General features: G+C 35.7%; 3 protein-coding genes across 7 annotated transcripts; 1 reads left to right on the top strand and 2 right to left on the bottom strand.

Annotated features, from left to right (window-relative positions):
* Window positions 1–453: 453 nt before the first annotated feature.
* On the bottom strand, window positions 454–8,008 carry LOC136219880 (uncharacterized). The gene is made up of 3 exons (XM_066007456.1): window positions 7,850–8,008; window positions 1,293–1,473; window positions 454–839 (listed from the first exon to the last, which is right to left on the bottom strand). The coding sequence occupies exons 1-2, from the start codon at window positions 8,006–8,008 to the stop codon at window positions 1,294–1,296; spliced, it is 339 nt and encodes a 112-aa protein (XP_065863528.1). The 3' UTR covers window positions 454–839; window position 1,293.
* Window positions 8,009–8,043: 35 nt separating this feature from the next.
* On the top strand, window positions 8,044–11,011 carry LOC136219881 (NADH dehydrogenase [ubiquinone] 1 alpha subcomplex subunit 8-B). The gene is made up of 3 exons (XM_066007457.1): window positions 8,044–8,184; window positions 8,331–8,537; window positions 10,645–11,011. The coding sequence occupies exons 2-3, from the start codon at window positions 8,350–8,352 to the stop codon at window positions 10,775–10,777; spliced, it is 321 nt and encodes a 106-aa protein (XP_065863529.1). The 5' UTR covers window positions 8,044–8,184; window positions 8,331–8,349; the 3' UTR covers window positions 10,778–11,011.
* A 1,620-nt stretch (window positions 11,012–12,631) lies between these two features.
* Window positions 12,632–18,531, bottom strand: LOC136219879 (serine/arginine-rich SC35-like splicing factor SCL28). Of its 5 annotated transcripts, none has more exons than XR_010684309.1 (8): window positions 18,133–18,528; window positions 17,700–17,777; window positions 16,852–17,016; window positions 16,653–16,708; window positions 16,466–16,505; window positions 14,369–14,568; window positions 13,291–13,521; window positions 12,632–12,901 (listed from the first exon to the last, which is right to left on the bottom strand). XR_010684309.1 is itself a non-coding variant. In XM_066007455.1 (7 exons), the coding sequence occupies exons 1-6, from the start codon at window positions 18,321–18,323 to the stop codon at window positions 14,376–14,378; spliced, it is 723 nt and encodes a 240-aa protein (XP_065863527.1). In that variant the 5' UTR covers window positions 18,324–18,528; the 3' UTR covers window positions 12,632–12,896; window positions 14,369–14,375. The 5 variants fall into 5 exon arrangements, 2 of the variants coding, with proteins under 2 accessions (XP_065863527.1, XP_065863526.1); XR_010684311.1 differs by lacking the exons at window positions 12,632–12,901; window positions 13,291–13,521 and adding exons at window positions 14,884–15,138; window positions 15,268–15,509 and having other exon boundaries at window positions 14,429–14,568; window positions 18,133–18,531; XM_066007455.1 differs by lacking the exon at window positions 13,291–13,521 and having other exon boundaries at window positions 12,632–12,896.
* Between the last annotated feature and the right edge of the window lie 286 nt (window positions 18,532–18,817).

Below are 18,817 nucleotides of genomic sequence, written 5' to 3'. Positions count from 1 at the left end.
TTACTATACTGATATTAACAGTATAGTTCCTTAAATTCATTTCTTAACCTAAAAAAACATATAACTTTGCATTATTAAAACAATAAAGTCCAAATTAACTAATATCCGTTAAAAGTTGGACCGCATATTTGACTATTTCTTTATCCATATCACCATTAAGTTCGGTTCATATACCTATTTTACTCTCATTTATAAAGAAAAAGTTCAGAAAGTAAAAAAAAAAAACAAGGAGAAAAATAGGTTTTGACCATAATTTATGACAACATTAATAAATTTGATCTTCTTAACATTTTAGGTGAATGCAGATTTGTGTATACAAAAAAAAGTCCAAATTTACCTCTAATATTTCCAATCAAGATCAATTCTAGCTCTACATTACCAAAAATTTGATAAATATTGATTATTATTTAACTGTCACATTGGACCTTCCAAACATCAATTATGTCTAACATATTTAATGTGCTACTATTAACATATTTACGAAATACATGTAAAAATACTAACAACTAAGTCTGTAACATATAAGTTAATCACACCAAATTACCAGTGTCTAAAATGTTTATTGTGTTACTAATATAGTTACAAATAACCAACTAAAAATGTACAAAATTGTTTCAGTTTAACGACGAACTTGTTTGAAATATGTGATATTTTAAATAAGAGTGAAACCAGTTTTTTCAAAGTTTTATAACGTAGAGCTAAAATTAATCTTACCTGGAAACATCAGAATCAAATTTACACCATTCATACGTTAGAGCTAAATCTTCTGGCCAAATTTGATGTTACCATGAATCATGAATGTACTTAACCCAACCAGAAAGTCCTTTCTCTTCAGTTAACTGTTCAGAATGCACCTTCAGATTAGGCATACCAAATGCAAAATACCCTAACAGTTTAACCCATGCATTTAAATATTTTATATCCCAAATCAAAACTATGAAAAATAAAAATAAAAATTGAGTATTTGAAACATGTCATCATATTCATCATCTGCAGAAAATTCTATGGTTGAACTTGATAGCAAGAATTCTCGAGCATCATAGTATATACAAACACATAATCATGAAAACAAGTATACAGGAACAAAATCTTCATTACAGTATAGATTGAGCTAAGTGCTAACAAATACAACAAGGCAAAATTCTTAACACTAGGCCATATAATAGGTCACCAAAGTTTACCTAAAGTTCTAAGGCAAATAAGAGGAAAGAAGGATTAATCAAACAATCGCTTATTCAACCTAATGGAAAATTATATTGATCCAAATTAAAATAGATGATAGATATATCAACCTTATTTCATTTTTTGTTCGGTAAACAAAACATGGCGATTCACTCGAGGATCATACTTCCGAAACTCTAGTTTCTCAGCAATTTTCTTAGAACTCTTTCTCTTCACATAGAAGAATCCAGTCCCAGCAGCAGACACAAGCCGGATGAACATGAAAGTCTTTTTCTTCTTGTCACCCATTGCCTAATTACATACACAACCATAGTTATTAAAGGCACAAGGAGGTCATGGAGCCTTGGTGCAAACTCGCACCTGGGCGACACAAGGAGCACTTAAAGAATAAAATGTGTAAAACCATAAATAATAATATTAAAATATAACAAAAGGAAAATTCCAAAATCAAAATGCAATAAAGACTAATCATGAAATATTGTTAATCCTAAATTCTAACAAACAATAAACCCCATATTCTAAAGTTCAAGTATTCAAGTAAATAGTAAATCCTAAGTTGACTAATAGCTACTTCTTATCAAAAGTCTCCAAATTCATCACTGATCACTCATCTCATCACCGTCACTCTCCTCATCTCCAACATCGTTAAATTCTTCTTCAAGGATTTTATCCTCTTCATACTCATCTACAAAGTCAGTTTCCCGTTGTGTATATGGGTCTCCTCAAAGTCTTTCTTTCTTATTTTGTTGTTTAATTTGGACCTAAGATCCACGGAAATGGAAACAAACACCGGAAAACATTATGTCTAAGAAAATTTAGCTAGGAAGTGGTAATGGAAACGGAAAAGAAACAAAAAAAAGGAAACGGACATGAAATGCGGAAACGCTAGTGAAGAAGAGTTTCCGTGCAACATAGTTTGGACAATAGATGTGTCTAATCCAATTATGGAAATCAAAACCCTAAAAAAATTCAAAAAAATCAACCATGTGACATATAAGCCGGCCATGGTGCGTCTCTTATAACCACGGCGGTGCTAAGGCGCTCGGCCTAGTGCCTTGTGAGCCTGGAGCCTTAGGTGTGCCTTTAACAACTATGTACACAATAGTCACCTCAGCATTACAAAACATATACAAGTCGTTGTTTTCTATCACTTGCTGATGATGATGCTGAGTCAACAAGTCAGCGTAATTGTAAGTCAACCCGTCAGCAAGAGTAAAATCAAGAAGTCGGAATGCTGAGTTATCAAGTCAGCATGGCTGTGGTCAGCATGGTACTGAGGTGATAATACAGGTCAACATGGTCTTGCTGTGTTACCACTGGTCAGTAGGTCTTGCTGAGTTTGTACATTTTTGAGTAAGGATATTTTGGGTATTTTCACAACTTTGTAAAGGCTATAAAAGATCTGGGTTGGGAAGTAGTTTCATACGAGAGATTCTTAGACTAAGTCATAAGTGTACACTGTGATAATCTGAATTGGGGATTGGGAAAACACGAGAGTTTCTGGAAAAGAAGAAACTGTTTCAATCTTGTTGTAATCTCCATTGATTAGTGAAGTTGCTGGATGTAGGCAGTTAAGCCGAACCAGGGTAAATTCTGTGTGTATTCTTTTTGATTGTTGTTTCAAGATCCAATCTGTGATCTTTGTGTACTTTGTTTCTCTGTGTGGTTGATTGATCGTTCGAAGCGTAGTTCAACAATTGGTATCAGAGCTAATCAAGAACAGAGCAATGGGTTTTACAAAGATCGAGATCGAGCGTTTCAATGGTAAGGGAGATTTTGCTCTATGGAGACAGAGGATGAAGGCAATCTTGGTTCAAATGAAGGTTGCGAAGGCTCTGAAGGGCGAGAAGGAATTTCCGGCGACAATGACGAAGGAGGAGAAAGAAGATCTTCTTGAATTGGCTTACAGTACGATCGTCCTGTATCTTGGCGATAAAGTGCTAAGAGAAGTTTCGAAGAAAACCTCAGCTGCTGGGGTTTGGCTCAAGCTTGAACAGTTGTACATGACGAAGACACTCACCAATCGGGTTTATCTTAAGGGAAAGCTTTTCGACTTCAAGATGAACGAGGACAAGCCAGTTGAAGACTATCTTGATGATTTCTCAAAGATCATAATTGACCTAGAGAACATAGAGGTAAAGATTGAAGATGAAGATCAGGCCATAATGATCTTGAATTCTTTACCCCAGTCTTTCAGTCATTTTGTTGAAACCATGAAGTACGCTAGAGAAACACTAAGTCTGGAAGAAGTTCTGATGGCGCTAAAGTCAAAACAGATTGAGGCCAACACCAACACTGAAGCTGCAGAAGGATTGTTTGTTCGTGGAAGGTCTGAGAAAAAGGACTCTCACAAGCCAAAGAACAAGAACGGGAAAAAGTCCAAAACTACATCCTCAAGCAATAAAGAAGGTAAGGTCTACAAGTGTTTTCACTGCCATAAGGAAGGACATTTCAGGAAAAACTGTCCTGAGAGGAACAAGAGTCTAGGTCAGCCTAAAGATCAAGGCGAAGCCGCTGTGGTAGAAGAAGGTTATGAGAGCGCTGAGGTCCTTGCTGTCACTGATAAAGATCCAAACACTGACTGGATCTTGGACAGCGGATGTACGTTCCATATGACTCCCAACAGGACGTGGTTCGAAGACTTTCAAGAGGAAGGTGGGAGGGTTCTTCTAGGCAACAACAAGTTGTGCAAGGTACTGGGTCAAGGCTCCATTAGGCTGAAGATGTTCGATGGTCAAGAAAGGATTATGACCGGTGTGAGGTATGTGCCAGAACTGAAAAGAAATTTAATTTCTTTGAGTACGCTTGATAAACAAGGATACAATTATAGAGCCGAAGGGGGTATCATAAGGATATCTAGAGGACCTTTAGTTGTTATGAAAGGTACCATGAGTAATGGCCTATACACACTCCTAGGTAGTACTGTGTTAGTCTCTACCGCAAATCTCACCGAGTCTAAAACTGATAGAACCAATCTTTGGCACCTTAGACTAGGTCACGTGAGTGAAGTTGGTTTACATGAACTTAGGAAGCATGGTTGTCTTGGTAAAGATCACATAGGAAAGATAGATTTCTGTGAGAACTGTGTCTTAGGGAAGTCTAGTAAAGTCAAGTTTCCTAAGTCAGCAATACATAGAACCCAGGACATTCTTGAGTACATTCACTCTGACCTATGGGGGCCAACAAGAACTAAGTCTCATGGTGGGAGGACCTATTTTATGACTCTTATTGATGATTACTCTAGAAGAGTATGGGTTTATATTCTAGCTCATAAGAATGAGGCTTTGCAAACGTTCAAGGATTGGAAAGTGTTAGTGGAAAACCAAACAGGAAAGAAAATCAAAAGGTTGAGAACCGACAATGGTTTGGAGTTTTTGACAAAGATTTCATCACTTTGTGCAAGAAGTCAGGTATAACTAAACATCATACCGTTCCTGGAACTCCACAGCAGAATGGCCTAGCAGAGAGGTATAATAGGACTATCCTAGAAAGAGTTAGGTGCATGTTAATCCAATCCAGTCTCCCTAAGTCTTTCTGGGCTGAAGCAGTGCAAACTGCGTGTTACCTAATCAATAGGTGCCCATCATCTGCTATAGGTTTTAAAACACCTATGCAAATGTGGTCTGATTACCCAGAGGATTATGAAAAACTTAGAGTGTTTGGTTGTTCAGCTTTTGCACACGTTAGACAGGGAAAATTAGAACCTCGGGCTCTAAGATGTGTTTTTATAGGCTACCCTATAGGAGTCAAGGGCTATAAGTTGTGGTGCCTAGAATCTGGTTATAAGAAATCCATAGTCAGCAGAAATGTTGTGTTCAATGAGATGGATTTTCCTTATCGGAAAAACCAAGAAAAAACTCAGTTAGAACCGAGTAGTCCTAAGTCCATTCAAAACCTTGAGAGTGTTAAGAATGAGGTGGAGCTTGAAGAAAATAGTGAAAACACCCGTAAAACCGAGCAAGAAGTCAGTGATGGTAATGATACTGAGTCCAGTCAAAGCTATAGACTTGTTAGAGACCGTGAAAGAAGAGTCCCTAGGGCCCCGGTTAGATATGGTTTTGAGGACCTTGTAGCTTATGCATTTAGTGTTGCTAAGGAAGTACAAGAGTCTGAACCTGTAACCTATAGGGAAGCTGTGAATTCGGTTGACAAGGAACAGTGGTTTAACGCTATGAAGGATGAGATAAAATCCCTTGATAAAAATAAAACTTGGATTTGGTAGATAAACCTTTTGATAAGAAGTTGGTCGGTTCAAGGTGGGTGTTTAAAAGAAAGGAAGGGATACCTGGTGTAGAGAAACCTAGGTTTAAAGCTAGGTTGGTGGCCAAAGGGTTTACTCAGCAGGAAGGTATAGACTTTAATGAAATCTATTCACCGGTTGTTAAACATAGGTCTATCAGGATTATTCTCTCTCTTGTAGCTCGTTTTGATCTAGAATTAGAACAGTTAGATGTCAAAACAGCTTTTCTTCATGGAAACCTGGATTAGGTCATATATATGCAACCAGAGGGTTTTGAAATAGGAGATAAAGACCAGCGGGTATGTTTGCTTAAGAAGTCTCTATATGGTCTGAAACAGTCCCCTAGACAGTGGTACATGAAGTTCGATGAGTTTATGATAAGTCAGGACTTTCATAGGTCTAGTTATGACTGGTGTGTGTATAGTAGAGACCTTAGTGATGGCTCTAAGATTTATCTCTTGTTATATGTTGATGACATGCTTATAGCTTGTCAAAACAAAGCAGCCATAAATCAGTTAAAGGCACAACTAAACACACGGTTTGAGATGAAGGATCTCGGGTCAGCACGAAAAATTTTAGGGATGCAAATTTCTCGAGACAGAGGAAGAAAGAAGCTATTCCTAAGTCAGTCAGTTTATCTGAGCAAGGTGTTAGAACGTTTTGGTATGACGAATTCAAAGGCCGTTCTCACTCCACTTGCAAGTCACTTCAAGCTGAGCAGTAAGCAAAGTCCTCAAACTGATGAGGAAAAGGAAGACATGGAGAGGGTGCCATATTCGAGTGCTGTAGGCTGTCTAATGTATGCGATGGTCTGTACACGTCCAGATTTGGCTCATGCTGTGAGTCTCATCAGCAGGTTCATGGCAAATCCAGGAAGAGCTCATTGGTCAGCGGTGAAGTGGGTGCTGAGGTATGTCAAAGGCTCACTGAGTAAAGGTTTGAGTTATGGTGGAGCTGAAGCCCTAGTGGATGATGTAGCAGGTTTTGTTGATTCTGATTATGCTGGTAGCATTGACATCAGAAAATCCCAAACCGGGTACGTATTCACTGTGTTTGGAACTGCAATAAGTTGGAGGGCAAGTCTACAGTCAGTTGTGACTTTGTCAACAACCGAAGCTGAGTTTATTGCTGTTACAGAGGCAGTAAAAGAAGCTATGTGGCTGAGAGGAGTCTTAACGGAACTTGGAGTGACACAGATTGATGGTTTGAAGATTTACTGTGATAGCCAAGGAGCTATACATCTGTCAAAACATCAAGTTTTTCACGAGCAATCCAAACACATAGATGTGAGAATGCATTTCGTCAGGGATGTGATTAGCACTGGTACTGTTCAGGTGGTGAAAGTGGGAACTGAGGATAACCCAGCCGACATGCTGACCAAATCTGTTTCAAGTAATAAATTTGAACATTGCTTGAAACTGGTTAGGATGGTCAGTGGTCCTTGAGTGTATTTTCTTCACTAGTTGATGGAGTGATTAGAAAGACAAGGTGGAGATTGTAAGTCGTTGTTTTCTATCACTTGCTGATGATGATGCTGAGTCAACAAGTCAGCGTAATTGTAAGTCAACCCGTCAGCAAGAGTAAAATCAAGAAGTCGGAATGCTGAGTTATCAAGTCAGCATGGCTGTGGTCAGCATGGTACTGAGGTGATAATACAGGTCAACATGGTCTTGCTGTGTTACCACTGGTCAGTAGGTCTTGCTGAGTTTGTACATTTTTGAGTAAGGATATTTTGGGTATTTTCACAACTTTGTAAAGGCTATAAAAGCTCTGGGTTGGGAAGTAGTTTCATACGAGAGATTCTTAGACTAAGTCATAAGTGTACACTGTGATAATCTGAATTGGGGATTGGGAAAACACGAGAGTTTCTGGAAAAGGAGAAACTGTTTCAATCTTGTTGTAATCTCCATTGATTAGTGAAGTTGCTGGATGTAGGCAGTTAAGCCGAACCAGGGTAAATTCTGTGTGTATTCTTTTTGATTGTTGTTTCAAGATCCAATCTGTGATCTTTGTGTACTTTGTTTCTCTGTGTGGTTGATTGATCGTTCGAAGCGTAGTTCAACATATACAATTTCCAAAGAATTGAAATTTGAGGTTTTCTTGCACATAGGAAACCCCTGATATGTGTCTGTGTGTGTGATCTGATACTGAAAACAAATAAGAAACACAACTTGACATTCTGCAAAGCTGTATAAAAGGACTTCCAATCGTTGATAAAATGATAGCAGACTAACTTTCAGGACATGGAATTTAAAGTTAATTCTCCATAGAAACTACATTTATGTACAACAATCTCACTTAATCATTTCATCGAACACCTTCAGAGCAACATTCATCGCTAACTATAATCCAATTAAAAACATATACGAATAGCATAAAAGTACAATAGAAGCAGCGAAATCAATCAGCAACAAAGAAAAAACTCACTTGGGAATTTTGTTCGAATGGAAGAGCGAAGTGGCGCGGTATCAGGTCAGGGATGAGCAGGTGAAATGGCTGGAGACGGAGACCAAAAACCCTACTACTGTCTATTGCAGTAAACAAAATGACATAAATACCCTCTACCGCTATTTGTGTATTCCCCATTATAGGCCTACGTTTATGTGTTATTCTATGCGTATCTCCTTGGCGCACGTTAGCCCAATCCAGTCTCTCTAGTATCACCCCTCCGATTTCACAGCAGCTAAACGATCTCGTTTCCTCTCTATTCTCTCTTCTCTCTGGCTCGCGAAGTTGTTCCTCTGTAACTCAGTAGCAACGAGGTACAGTCTAACTCCGAAAGGGGAAAATTAATCTCATTTTTTTTTCAATTGATTTCAGATTGCGTATTATTTGTTTGGTAATTGAGAAAAAAAGAATTTGGGAAATGTTGAGAAGACGATGACTATTGTTTCTTTTTATCTTTAAGATTGTAGAATTGATTGGGGATGTCTAGTGCGGTGGACGCTGTAGGAAATCCGATTCCAACTTCGGCGGTACTGACGGCATCATCGAAACACATAGGGAATAGATGCTTAGAGCAGAATGTGGCGTTCCTCAAGTGTAAGAAGAAGGATCCGAATCCGGAGAAATGCCTTGACAAAGGTCGACAAGTCACCGGCTGTGTCTTGGGACTGTAAGCAATCTAACATTATTATCATCAATTGTTACACATCACATGAATTTAATTTGTGCCTATTTTGGTCGTAATATAGGGAATTGCAGTATCATTAGAAGTGTATGGATGTCAATTTGGGTCATCGTGTCAAAATCTTGTTATGCATGAAAAATTATAATTGTGACAATCATATAGTATAGTGTCATTCAGGTTCTCTTTGCAATTCGTGTTATCCTGTTAGAAATTGCCACCTCTAGAATTGAGCCTTCATTTCAGTCTTGTATGTTTGTGTGGTTCAGTTAGATTGTTGGGAAAAAATGTTGGATAACTTAGATTCAAGCGCAATTGAATACTCGATTTTTAAATTATCTTGGTTTTGTTCTTTTTTTCTGTTTTTCGGGTTCCTTACTTCTGTTCCATTGCTGAAAACGTGGTTGATTAGTATCAATATCTGAAGCATGGTCCTTAAGTTTCATTTTATGTGAATGGAGTTGATAATATCTGGTGCAATGTGCTTAAACATTTCATGTATGGTTGAGTCCATGTAGAAATTCTTCTGCTTTCGGAGACTTACATCCAAAGTCTTTTCTTTGTGTTAGAAGATCTGTTTTTCTGGTTTGTTCATGCCAGTACATCACTTTACTATGAATTTGAGTTTATGAATTGATATTTTACATCTCTTTTCTACGCTCGGGCAGAGACATTGTTCTTTGTCAATTTTTTGCACTGTGATCCGGAATTCGGAATAAAGGGTCAAAATGGTCCTTAAATTTGACTGACATGATCAATTTAGCCCAAATCAAATTTTAGGTATCAACTCAGTCCTAAACTTAGCAATTTTTGACAAAGTACAATCAGCTCATCTTCGTGTTAGTCACGCTCAACAAAACACTAACCCTATATATATAAGAAATCGATCTTGTCCACCGAACCCTATCACAGACCTCGAGGACAATTTACAGTGGAATTTACAAATTACCTATCAATAAGGGCTTAATTTTGACGTAATGGGGATTTGAACTTCAAACCTGTCAAGTAGAGGTATCAGTGCCTTACCACTTGGGCCAACCCTTAATTGTCCAACGAGTTTTCTTTCTAGTACCACAATAGGTTTGATAGACAAGAACTAAGTTCTGATATCAAACATATATGTCTACTTTGTTAGGATGTAGAGGCTTAGTGTTTTGTTTCTCACAGTTACAAGCGTGCCTAACACGGGGAGGGGCTGATTAATTTGTCAAATATTGCCAAATTTAAGGCTGAGTTGATACCTAGTGTTTGGTTTGGGCTAAACTGATCTCACCTGTCAACTGTGGGGGCCATTTTGACTCTTTATTCCTAGAATTTGACTGCTGATCTGATAGCATAGCTTAAAACTCTGTTTTGCAAAAATCAAATTCAACTCTCTATAGGATCATAAAATCACTGAACTCTCTCTGTCTTCAACATATTTTCGCTTAACAAACATCTTTACTTCTCAAGTCATTTATTCGGTATGTTTTGCCTCTTGTGAGCTTTTCCCTCGTGGATAAGGGCTTGCTTCCATTTTACTTTTAGTGACTGTGCTAAAAATATACTGGTAGCAACAATAATGTCCTAATTAAATCTCTAATGCTGCTGATTACATTTAGGTAGCGTATTATATGAAAGTTCGGTTAGGTCCAGTTCAACTCAGGTGCTTGATCCTTGATGAGAAATCAAAGGATGCTTACTAAAAGTGTCCTAAATTTCTATATATGTATAAGGTGAGTTTTTTCGGATTCTAGATATTGAGATCGTCTACTTTGTTAGTAAAGGCAAAGCTTCAAACTATTCATATTCTAAAAAAATTAGACAGGATATCCTTTTAAACTTAGATTAGACTTCAAAGCTTCCAAAACGGTTCAACTATCTTGGACCAAAACAAAATAACTTAGATTAGATTAGACTTCAGGGCTATTGAGATGTAATTTCAAAGCTTCCAAAAACAATTCAACGACCTTGGACCCTAACAAAAAGGTTAAGTTTCTATACACAATATAAGGCTGCAATCCTTCATAATACGTCTTCATTTCATCACATGAGATCACGAGCATACATAAATTTTGTTGCATTTCTATATTCTGAAATGCTTATATCTGTGCAGGCTGAAAGATCTTCACCAGAAGTGCACAAAAGAGATGGATGATTATGTTGGTTGCATGTACTACCATACAAATGAATTCGATTTATGCCGGAAAGAGCAGCAAGCATTTGAGAAAGCTTGCCCTTTAGAATGATTTTGCAATGCCATGTTTCAAATAATCTTAGGGCAGTTTGCAACAAGCATAAACTGTTATTGAACATTTTCTTTTTCTTCATGAGTTGCCTGCCTCCCTTCTGTATGGCTTACTTCTGTTGAAATTGCTTGCAATCCTTTTAAAGGATAAATTTTTCTGGTTACATTGTTTGCTTTCACTGTAATCAAACACTTTCTATCTCTTCATAAGCAGATATTTTGCAGTTGTGTTTTATGCTTGATGTCTCTGTTCATATGAATATAACAAGCCAAAAGGTTTGAAACGCTGCTTCTTTATATATACGGGAACTCAATATGTTAAGGAGCAAATGTTACCAAATAATAGGTCAGGTTAAATATTGACATTTTAGATAGGTTAGTTGCCAAATGTTATATCAAACAGTAGGTTAGGAGAAGGAAAATACCAATATTTTGAATAGGTCAATAGATCAATAATGTTTAAGCCTATTTAACTTTTAAGAAAAAGACCAGCATTTTGGATAGGTCAATAGATCAATGATGTTTTAAGTCTATTATAACTTCTAAATTTCATTTGGTCACATAAAAATTCTTTAATTTTATATTGTATTAACATTAAAATTTAAATAAAAGAAAATTTATTTTAAAAATCATGGCAAGGTAAATAAATTTAACTACATTGATTTTATATTTATATTATTATAAATTAGTATTAAAGCACTATGATGGTTTTCACCTATTTAAAATGTTAGCTTTTTGACCCTTCACCAATTTAAAATATGGGTTTTTACTTTTTACCTATTATCTCGTAATATTTACTTCTAACCTATTTAAAATGTTAGTCTTTACCATATGACGTATAATTTGGTTATATTTAACCCCTTTAACCTATTAAAAATTAGTGACATGTGAAATTTCAACAATCTATACCGGTTGAGATTTCACTAATTTTGATATGTCATGAGACAAAAATAAGCATTTTGAATAGTACTGTAGAAATATTATCAAATAAAAAATCAGAATCCACCAATATTTTGGATACGTCTCTTACCAAATAGTACTTTAAGCCCTATAATTTATGGCCAAATACTTGTTTTTAAGTCATCGATTTTAACATATTTTCTTTATTTGCATTTTATTTAGTATAATGAGAACTTAATAGTGTTATAATTCAGAAGTCATGAATATATTTTAAGCAAAGTATATAAAAAATGTTTGTGATTTGCTCCATTTGCAAACTCATACATGTGATTTAAAAGTTTATGAATAAACATATGTGATATGTTTTAATAAACACAAAATTTTAAATTGCATCATTATTGCTTGGTGTACACAATTGACAACCGAGTACGGCAATACAATTTGAAAAACAATATTTTATCAATGTGAATTTAATTTTTTTTAAATAAAAATACTTTTAGTTATTATCAAAAAATCTAGCTATATAATTTAAAATAGAGCAAACCACCTGCAATTTTTTATACTTTTCCATATACTTTATCCAAGATAGATATCAAAGCACTATAATGGTAGCTTCTCTTTTACTATAACTGTCCTTTACAATTGAACAAAGCTAACTTTTACGATAGAATTTACATCTTAGAATAAATATATTGAATTTTTGCACAAACTTTAAGGCTTAACAAAGGTAACTCTTTTACAGTTGCAGTTGCTAGATAATCCATTTTCACAGGGCATATAAACACTCAAGCAAAATTAATGATTTTACATACAAAATAATGCAATGGAGCCAGAATACAAAATAATGCAATGGAGCCAGAATACGCCATAGGTAGGTATACACGACCTTGCCTTATTTTTTGACTTACTGGGATTTCACTTGAGACATCTTTGGGTTCAATGTTTGCTAAAAATATGAAGAAAAAACATTTTACATATAATCAAAATTTCAAGACTGAAATCCAATCGTTTCAAAGTAACTTACAGGCACCTTGATATTGCAATTTCCCAATTTTTTCCCAAAAAGCACATTCACCAACATAGGATGATAATAGCTACATCAGTCAAGGTAATACAACCCCCAAAAAAGGAGCCAATATGGGAAACTCCACTAATCTAAATACATAATGCAAAACCATAGAAGGCGCAAGACAGCAATCCTACTCGAAAGAGCCATCCACCTGAACTGCAGAAAAAAATATTTATGTAAGGATCAACTTTAGAGGTTAGCTTCACCGGAAAGGATGACACAATACTATCCAAACAAGGAAAATAATTTGAAATCAACAAAGCTCAAATTGACACGAGTTTTGGATATGCACTTGACACAGTATGTTGGCACCATCAACTGTTCGTTTTGTATATATTTAATCACACGTTAGAGAAAAATGGTTTTTGAAGTTGTTTGGCACCATAAACTATTCATTTATGTATTTAGTTGAAGCCTGATAAAATCATCTGTAAGGTCGAGGATCCGAAGGAAAACCTTTTCCTGCAGACCCAATAGTGTTCCTATAAGGATAAGATGAAATAAGCAGAGCAGAAAATGTCCTATTATGTCACCAGCTGTATTACCCAAGGATATATTGCCTCCTTGAAATTCACGGGTTAAGGTCGGTCAAACCATGAAAACTTCTTGTAATGTCACAGGAGAGCTAGTCCATACATCTGAGCTCCCCAAAGTCCACAACTACGCCCCATATTCAGATTTGTGGTTTTCTTTTTCCAGATTGCATACAGCATATATTGTAGATAGTAGTGGTGGTCAAAATTGGGTGGGGGTTATTATCACCCATCCGATCTAGCCTGTGAAAAAAAGTTTTTAGGGGTTATAATGAGTTAGATGGATTGAATGGGTTGTGAAACGTATATTAGATGGTTTATCATAGACCATTGAACCCATCTAAATTCTCAATTTTCTCATTTTTTTCCTAATTTATCCCATTTAAATTGAAAGTGTTTTTATTCATAATTTGATATTTATTTTTATAGTAACAAAAAAGATATTTATTTTTATATTTTTACTGAACTGAAAAATTGAAGGAGAATCAAGAAAAATCAAGAAAATGAAAAAATTGCAAATTGAAAAATGAGAAAGATAAAAATAAAAAAAATAAAAAAAAAATAGAATTAAAATCGGAAAAACCCAGAAACCGGAAATATTTTATTGACACAACTAGGAAATTGAACCCCATTTTAGCCATCAAATTAGATGTTTAGGAACACATATACTTTGACAGATGTACTACAAGGTTGCATGTTGAATTTCTTACTTTCATGATGATGGAATGTTGGGTTGTCCTATATTTTCTTTACTATTCATCACTCAGACTCTTGTTGGAAGAAAAAAAATGATACAAAATATGCAATTGCGGAGATAGATATTGACTAGAAAAGCAGATTATGGAAAAATAAGAGTATAGGTAAAAAAAACAGAGAATAGAAAAAGAAGAGGAAGAAACTAACATAATGAAAAAATAAATAAAGAACGACAGAAAAAAATGAATGAAAAAAAGGAAGGAAAAAAGTATATATTTTAGCCCACTGCGTTTTTGCTTGAAGGCATGGACAAAAATCCATGACCCCAGCAAATTTGTGACATTTTTTCATCAAGATAGCAAGCAAAACAACAGGTAACTTCTGAAACACGTACCACTTGATTATGTAGACCTTGACCGACTGCGACTATATCCCCTTGGACTCCTTGATCTGTTCATTGCAAAGTCCCTTTCATCATGAATCCTACCATTCTCTCCTGGGCTTGGGGATCTCTGGTTTGACCTATAGTCCTGTTCATCTTGCACAGGGGAGCGTGAAATTGACCTAGATCTCCTTGGAGAGCGATAATCATCCCTAACACCAGAATCCATGGCTCAGTGAGCAATAAAATGCAAATCAACACTAAGTAGAAACAAACATAAGCATGTCTACTCCCAAAAAATGATATGTTTCTGTTTGTGAACTTCACAAACACAATTCACAAACTCATCAGAGCAAACAGATTTATCAATATTGATGGATTGCCCAATTTCTTGTGGCAGCATCCATTCAATTAAACACACTTCAATGATAGAAATCAAATTTCTCACTCATATTTATCATGTTAGGTAAGGACACAAACATACTTACATCCTTAGCGAAAGCTGATTAATCAAATACGACTTTTACCTGCACCTTTTTCAGGGTTCCTGAACAAAATTAAGATACTTGGATCGAAATACTCTCAGTTGGGCTCTATAAGGTGTATTGATTGATCAGCATCAACAACTTCATAGCTCTCTTTGCCCCAACTTTATAAAACTTCAAATTAATCTTTTTCTTGGTCAATGCCATCATATCTCTACCAGTAAACTTTGAATAGCTTTCCTTCTTTGAGGATGATTTCTTTCTTTGCCCAACTATAAGCTTTCTATTCTTTCTTAACTGGATAGTATATGGAAAACAGCATATCAAACTAAACATATTCCTTACTAAAAAATATTATTAAGGGGAAAAAGAATTATCCTGTGATTCTAGTCATCTCTCAACCCAAATTTAGGTAGTTCAGCAAACCTCAGAAATCAACCACCATATATAGATGATGGTTGGTAATAGTGGCATTATGGGTTATACATAGGAGAGCCTTTCATTGAAGGATAGCCACCATGTTCAACACTTTATGAATCTTTTGTTGTTAATCTTTATTAATCCAGTAGTCTTTAAAGTCCCCCATTTCACTTTACTATCTGCGTCAACAAGTCCACCAGCAGATAACATTCAATTCATGGAAAACATCCATGTCATGTCCAAAAAGTCTGCGTTCACATCAAAGATCAAAGGGTCAAAGCATGACAGGTCATTATGGAAAATGACCCAGATATTAGGTCCCGTTTTTTTGTCGGAAAATATTGAAAAACTTGTGGTGGAAAATAAAATATTTTTCGCTGTTTGGCTACAACACCAGAAAATGGAAAAAAGTGGTGGGTGGCTACCCTTTTGAAAAGATAGGAAGGAATGGAGTAGGGTTCCAAAAACTTAGGAAAATATTTTAATCTTTCAAAAGGGTAAAAAAATTCTTCACTTTCTTCATAAATTTTTCAGTTGGTTAACCTAAAATTTTAGGTTGACTTATTTTCCTAAGCAAACAAACACCAGAAAATCAGGAAAATTTTCCTGCACAATATTTTTCGACAAACAAACGGGTCCTTACTTTCACATGACTGGCATGGCACATTTGCCATATCTTAAAGAAAAGGAACCAGAACCCTGGGTGAGTAGTTTCATAAAAAAAAAAAAAAAAAAAAAAAAAAAAAAAACTCATCCCAATCTAGGAGAAATATAAACAAATAATGCAGCAGAGTTTCATCATTTACAGTTAATTGCATTTTGTGTGTGCATGATTATGCTGAAATGTTAACAGCTTAAACCCACCAGTAAAATGGCTATCCTAAGCTCACTACAAATATCATAAATCAAATACCATATGAAGTAGTGCTCATAGCAAGTTCAAGGAATATTTTAGTGCAATTTAATTTGATATATGCTATTCATTATGCAGCAGTTCCTAAACTAAGAAGAATAGCATCTACCGACCAAAATTGACTGTAGAAGAGTTTCAGCATATAACTTAAGGGTTGCAAGAGAAGGGCATTAAAGCACATGTTAAACATCAAATCCGATAAACAGTTGCACAAAATAAGAATAGTAAATAGAAAATGATGACAATATGAACCGACATATGTACACACTCTCATAGCATATAGAATCAAACCTTGAGTCCTGCCTGGCTGGTGAAGGTGAGCGGGAGTAAGCTGCCACCAAAAAAAGAGTTATAAGTCAGCATTAATTATGTGGATAAGAATTGCATGCATTTACATTGTTACCAAATAACAATTTAAAGATAACGAAGATCATGTTAGAAGCTTCAAATAAATTTCTAAATGGAAGTTTGAACTGACAGCGTCGTCGATGTCTTGGCGATCGTGGGGATCCTCTTCCTCTGTGACTGCGACCACTGACAACAAAAACAAAAATGTTTAGCAATAAAATACAAGAGAGTACAACCATGTTCATGTTGCTGTCAAATTCCAATGAACATGAGGTCATAAAAAGAAACATTGCAATGAATCAAGGAAACAATGTGAACAAATAAAGCACCTCACACGGGTCGTCACGCGCATTTCTTGTGGAGTTTTTCTGTTTTCCTCAGCAAAAACAATCCTTATCTCACGTCCACCAATAACTTTATGGTTCATTCTTTGCTTTGCTTCTGCTGCATCTTCAGCATAACGGAACTTAACAAATCCAAAGCCTCGTGGCTCCCTTCAAATTCAAACCAAAGATAGCAAATGATTGTCACACAAAACATATTTAAGGCACTCAATTATAGAATGCAAAATAACAGCAGGAGAAAACATCAAAACACAAGTTATTTCCAGCTGACCTACAGGCTACAAGATTGTATATATTCAATTCACTAGAGATGCTTCACTAGATTGGTGGTATTACCCAAATCTAAAATCCAGAGCATGTAACCTATCTACTTGTCGGAAATTTTAGAGGCAAAAGAGGGGTTGATCCAAATTGTTGAAACATGAAATACTATCTTTTTCAAATCTGAATATTATCTTTCCTATATAAACTAAAGATAGAGAGGATAAGTACAGGCAGATCATATTAATTGTAAGGAATAAATTCATAGAATGAGCAATTTGAAAGAGTGCATTATTGCAAGAATATCCCATTAAATTTTATACAGGTCAACCTTTTAAAATATTTCTTTCATATTACTACAAGTTTATATCATATTTAAATGGCTACCATAATTTTTAAATCCAAACAAGGGCACACAAGTATGTTCAATGTTGGAAAAAAAAAAGTACGGTGCATCTCAAAAATTCCATATCAACAACAGAATTACTTTTTACACTTGCTTACGTTAGAGTAGACAGCAAACTAAATGTGGAAGCACTATCAAAATGTGATGTGATGCAAAAGAAGCATACCCAGTGTAGTAATTCTTTGGCAAATACACATCCTTCACAGGTCCATACTTCTCAAACGGACCTCTAAGATCTTCAGGCCTGCGCAACACCATAGCCAAATGTCACATTCAAGGAAACATGTATGGTAATAAAACTTTAGCTAACAAAATACCCTTTGTAATTCACTAGGAATCAAGTTATCTAAACAACAAAAAAGTCCAGCCACTGCTGGAAAAATTAATATGATAATCAATTACAAGAAATTTTCTGATAAACGAATCAAGTATACCAGTAAGTTTCCTCAATTGCAAATTCAACAGATACAAAAAAAAACATCAAGGACAAAATAATCCTTGGAATAATCAAATCAAGAATCTCGTGCACTCAACAGTCAAGGCATGCATTTACGCACGTATAAAAGAATCCTACATAAGCGAGGCGATAGGGAAAGGACCTGGCGTCAAGAGGAAGATTGCGAACGAGCAAGCCAGAGGGAGCAGGTGAGCGGCGGTCACGGTAAGAGCGGGTATCACGGTGACGATCGCGAGGATCTTCGTCGTCGTAGTAATGCTTTCGGCCGCGAGGAGGGGTTCTGCTACGGCGACGGGGACTGTAGCTTCTGCTGCGGCTCCTATACCTAGCCATCGCCAGAAGAGGAAAGTAAAACCCTAACCCTAATCGTCGAGGGTTTTGAAGGTTTCGAAATTTTTGGAGGGAGAGATAGAAGATAACGAGTGAGGAGGTGAATGTACTAGAGGGCCATGCTTCGCTGTGGCGCCGAGCAAAAAATTGTTAATCGCCTAATTCATAAACATTGAAGTTTGGAATTCAACTCACTAAATTTCATTTTTGCTTAATATAATTATTCTACTTCACAATTAATTTCTTAATTACAGATAATTTATATACAAAAAGATTCACTAAAATATTGATGTTACAATAATACACGTGTCACTTATTACATTCTAAGCCACCAAAGTAATTTAAAAATCCATTTTGTACTGTGCAACTAGTTTTTATTAGGGTTGGTTACATGAAAATCACAAATCCTACTAATATCTACTCTTTTTTCTTTTTTTTTTTTTTTTTACTGGAACTTCCTTAATATTCAATAGAATGTCACAACAGAGGAAATAAAA

Source organism: Euphorbia lathyris, chromosome 2, assembly GCF_963576675.1.
Source record: "Euphorbia lathyris chromosome 2, ddEupLath1.1, whole genome shotgun sequence".
NCBI classification, from domain to species: Eukaryota; Viridiplantae; Streptophyta; class Magnoliopsida; order Malpighiales; family Euphorbiaceae; genus Euphorbia; species Euphorbia lathyris.
Note: the sequence above shows the minus strand (reverse complement) of the source record. Positions and strands in the feature narration are given on the sequence as shown.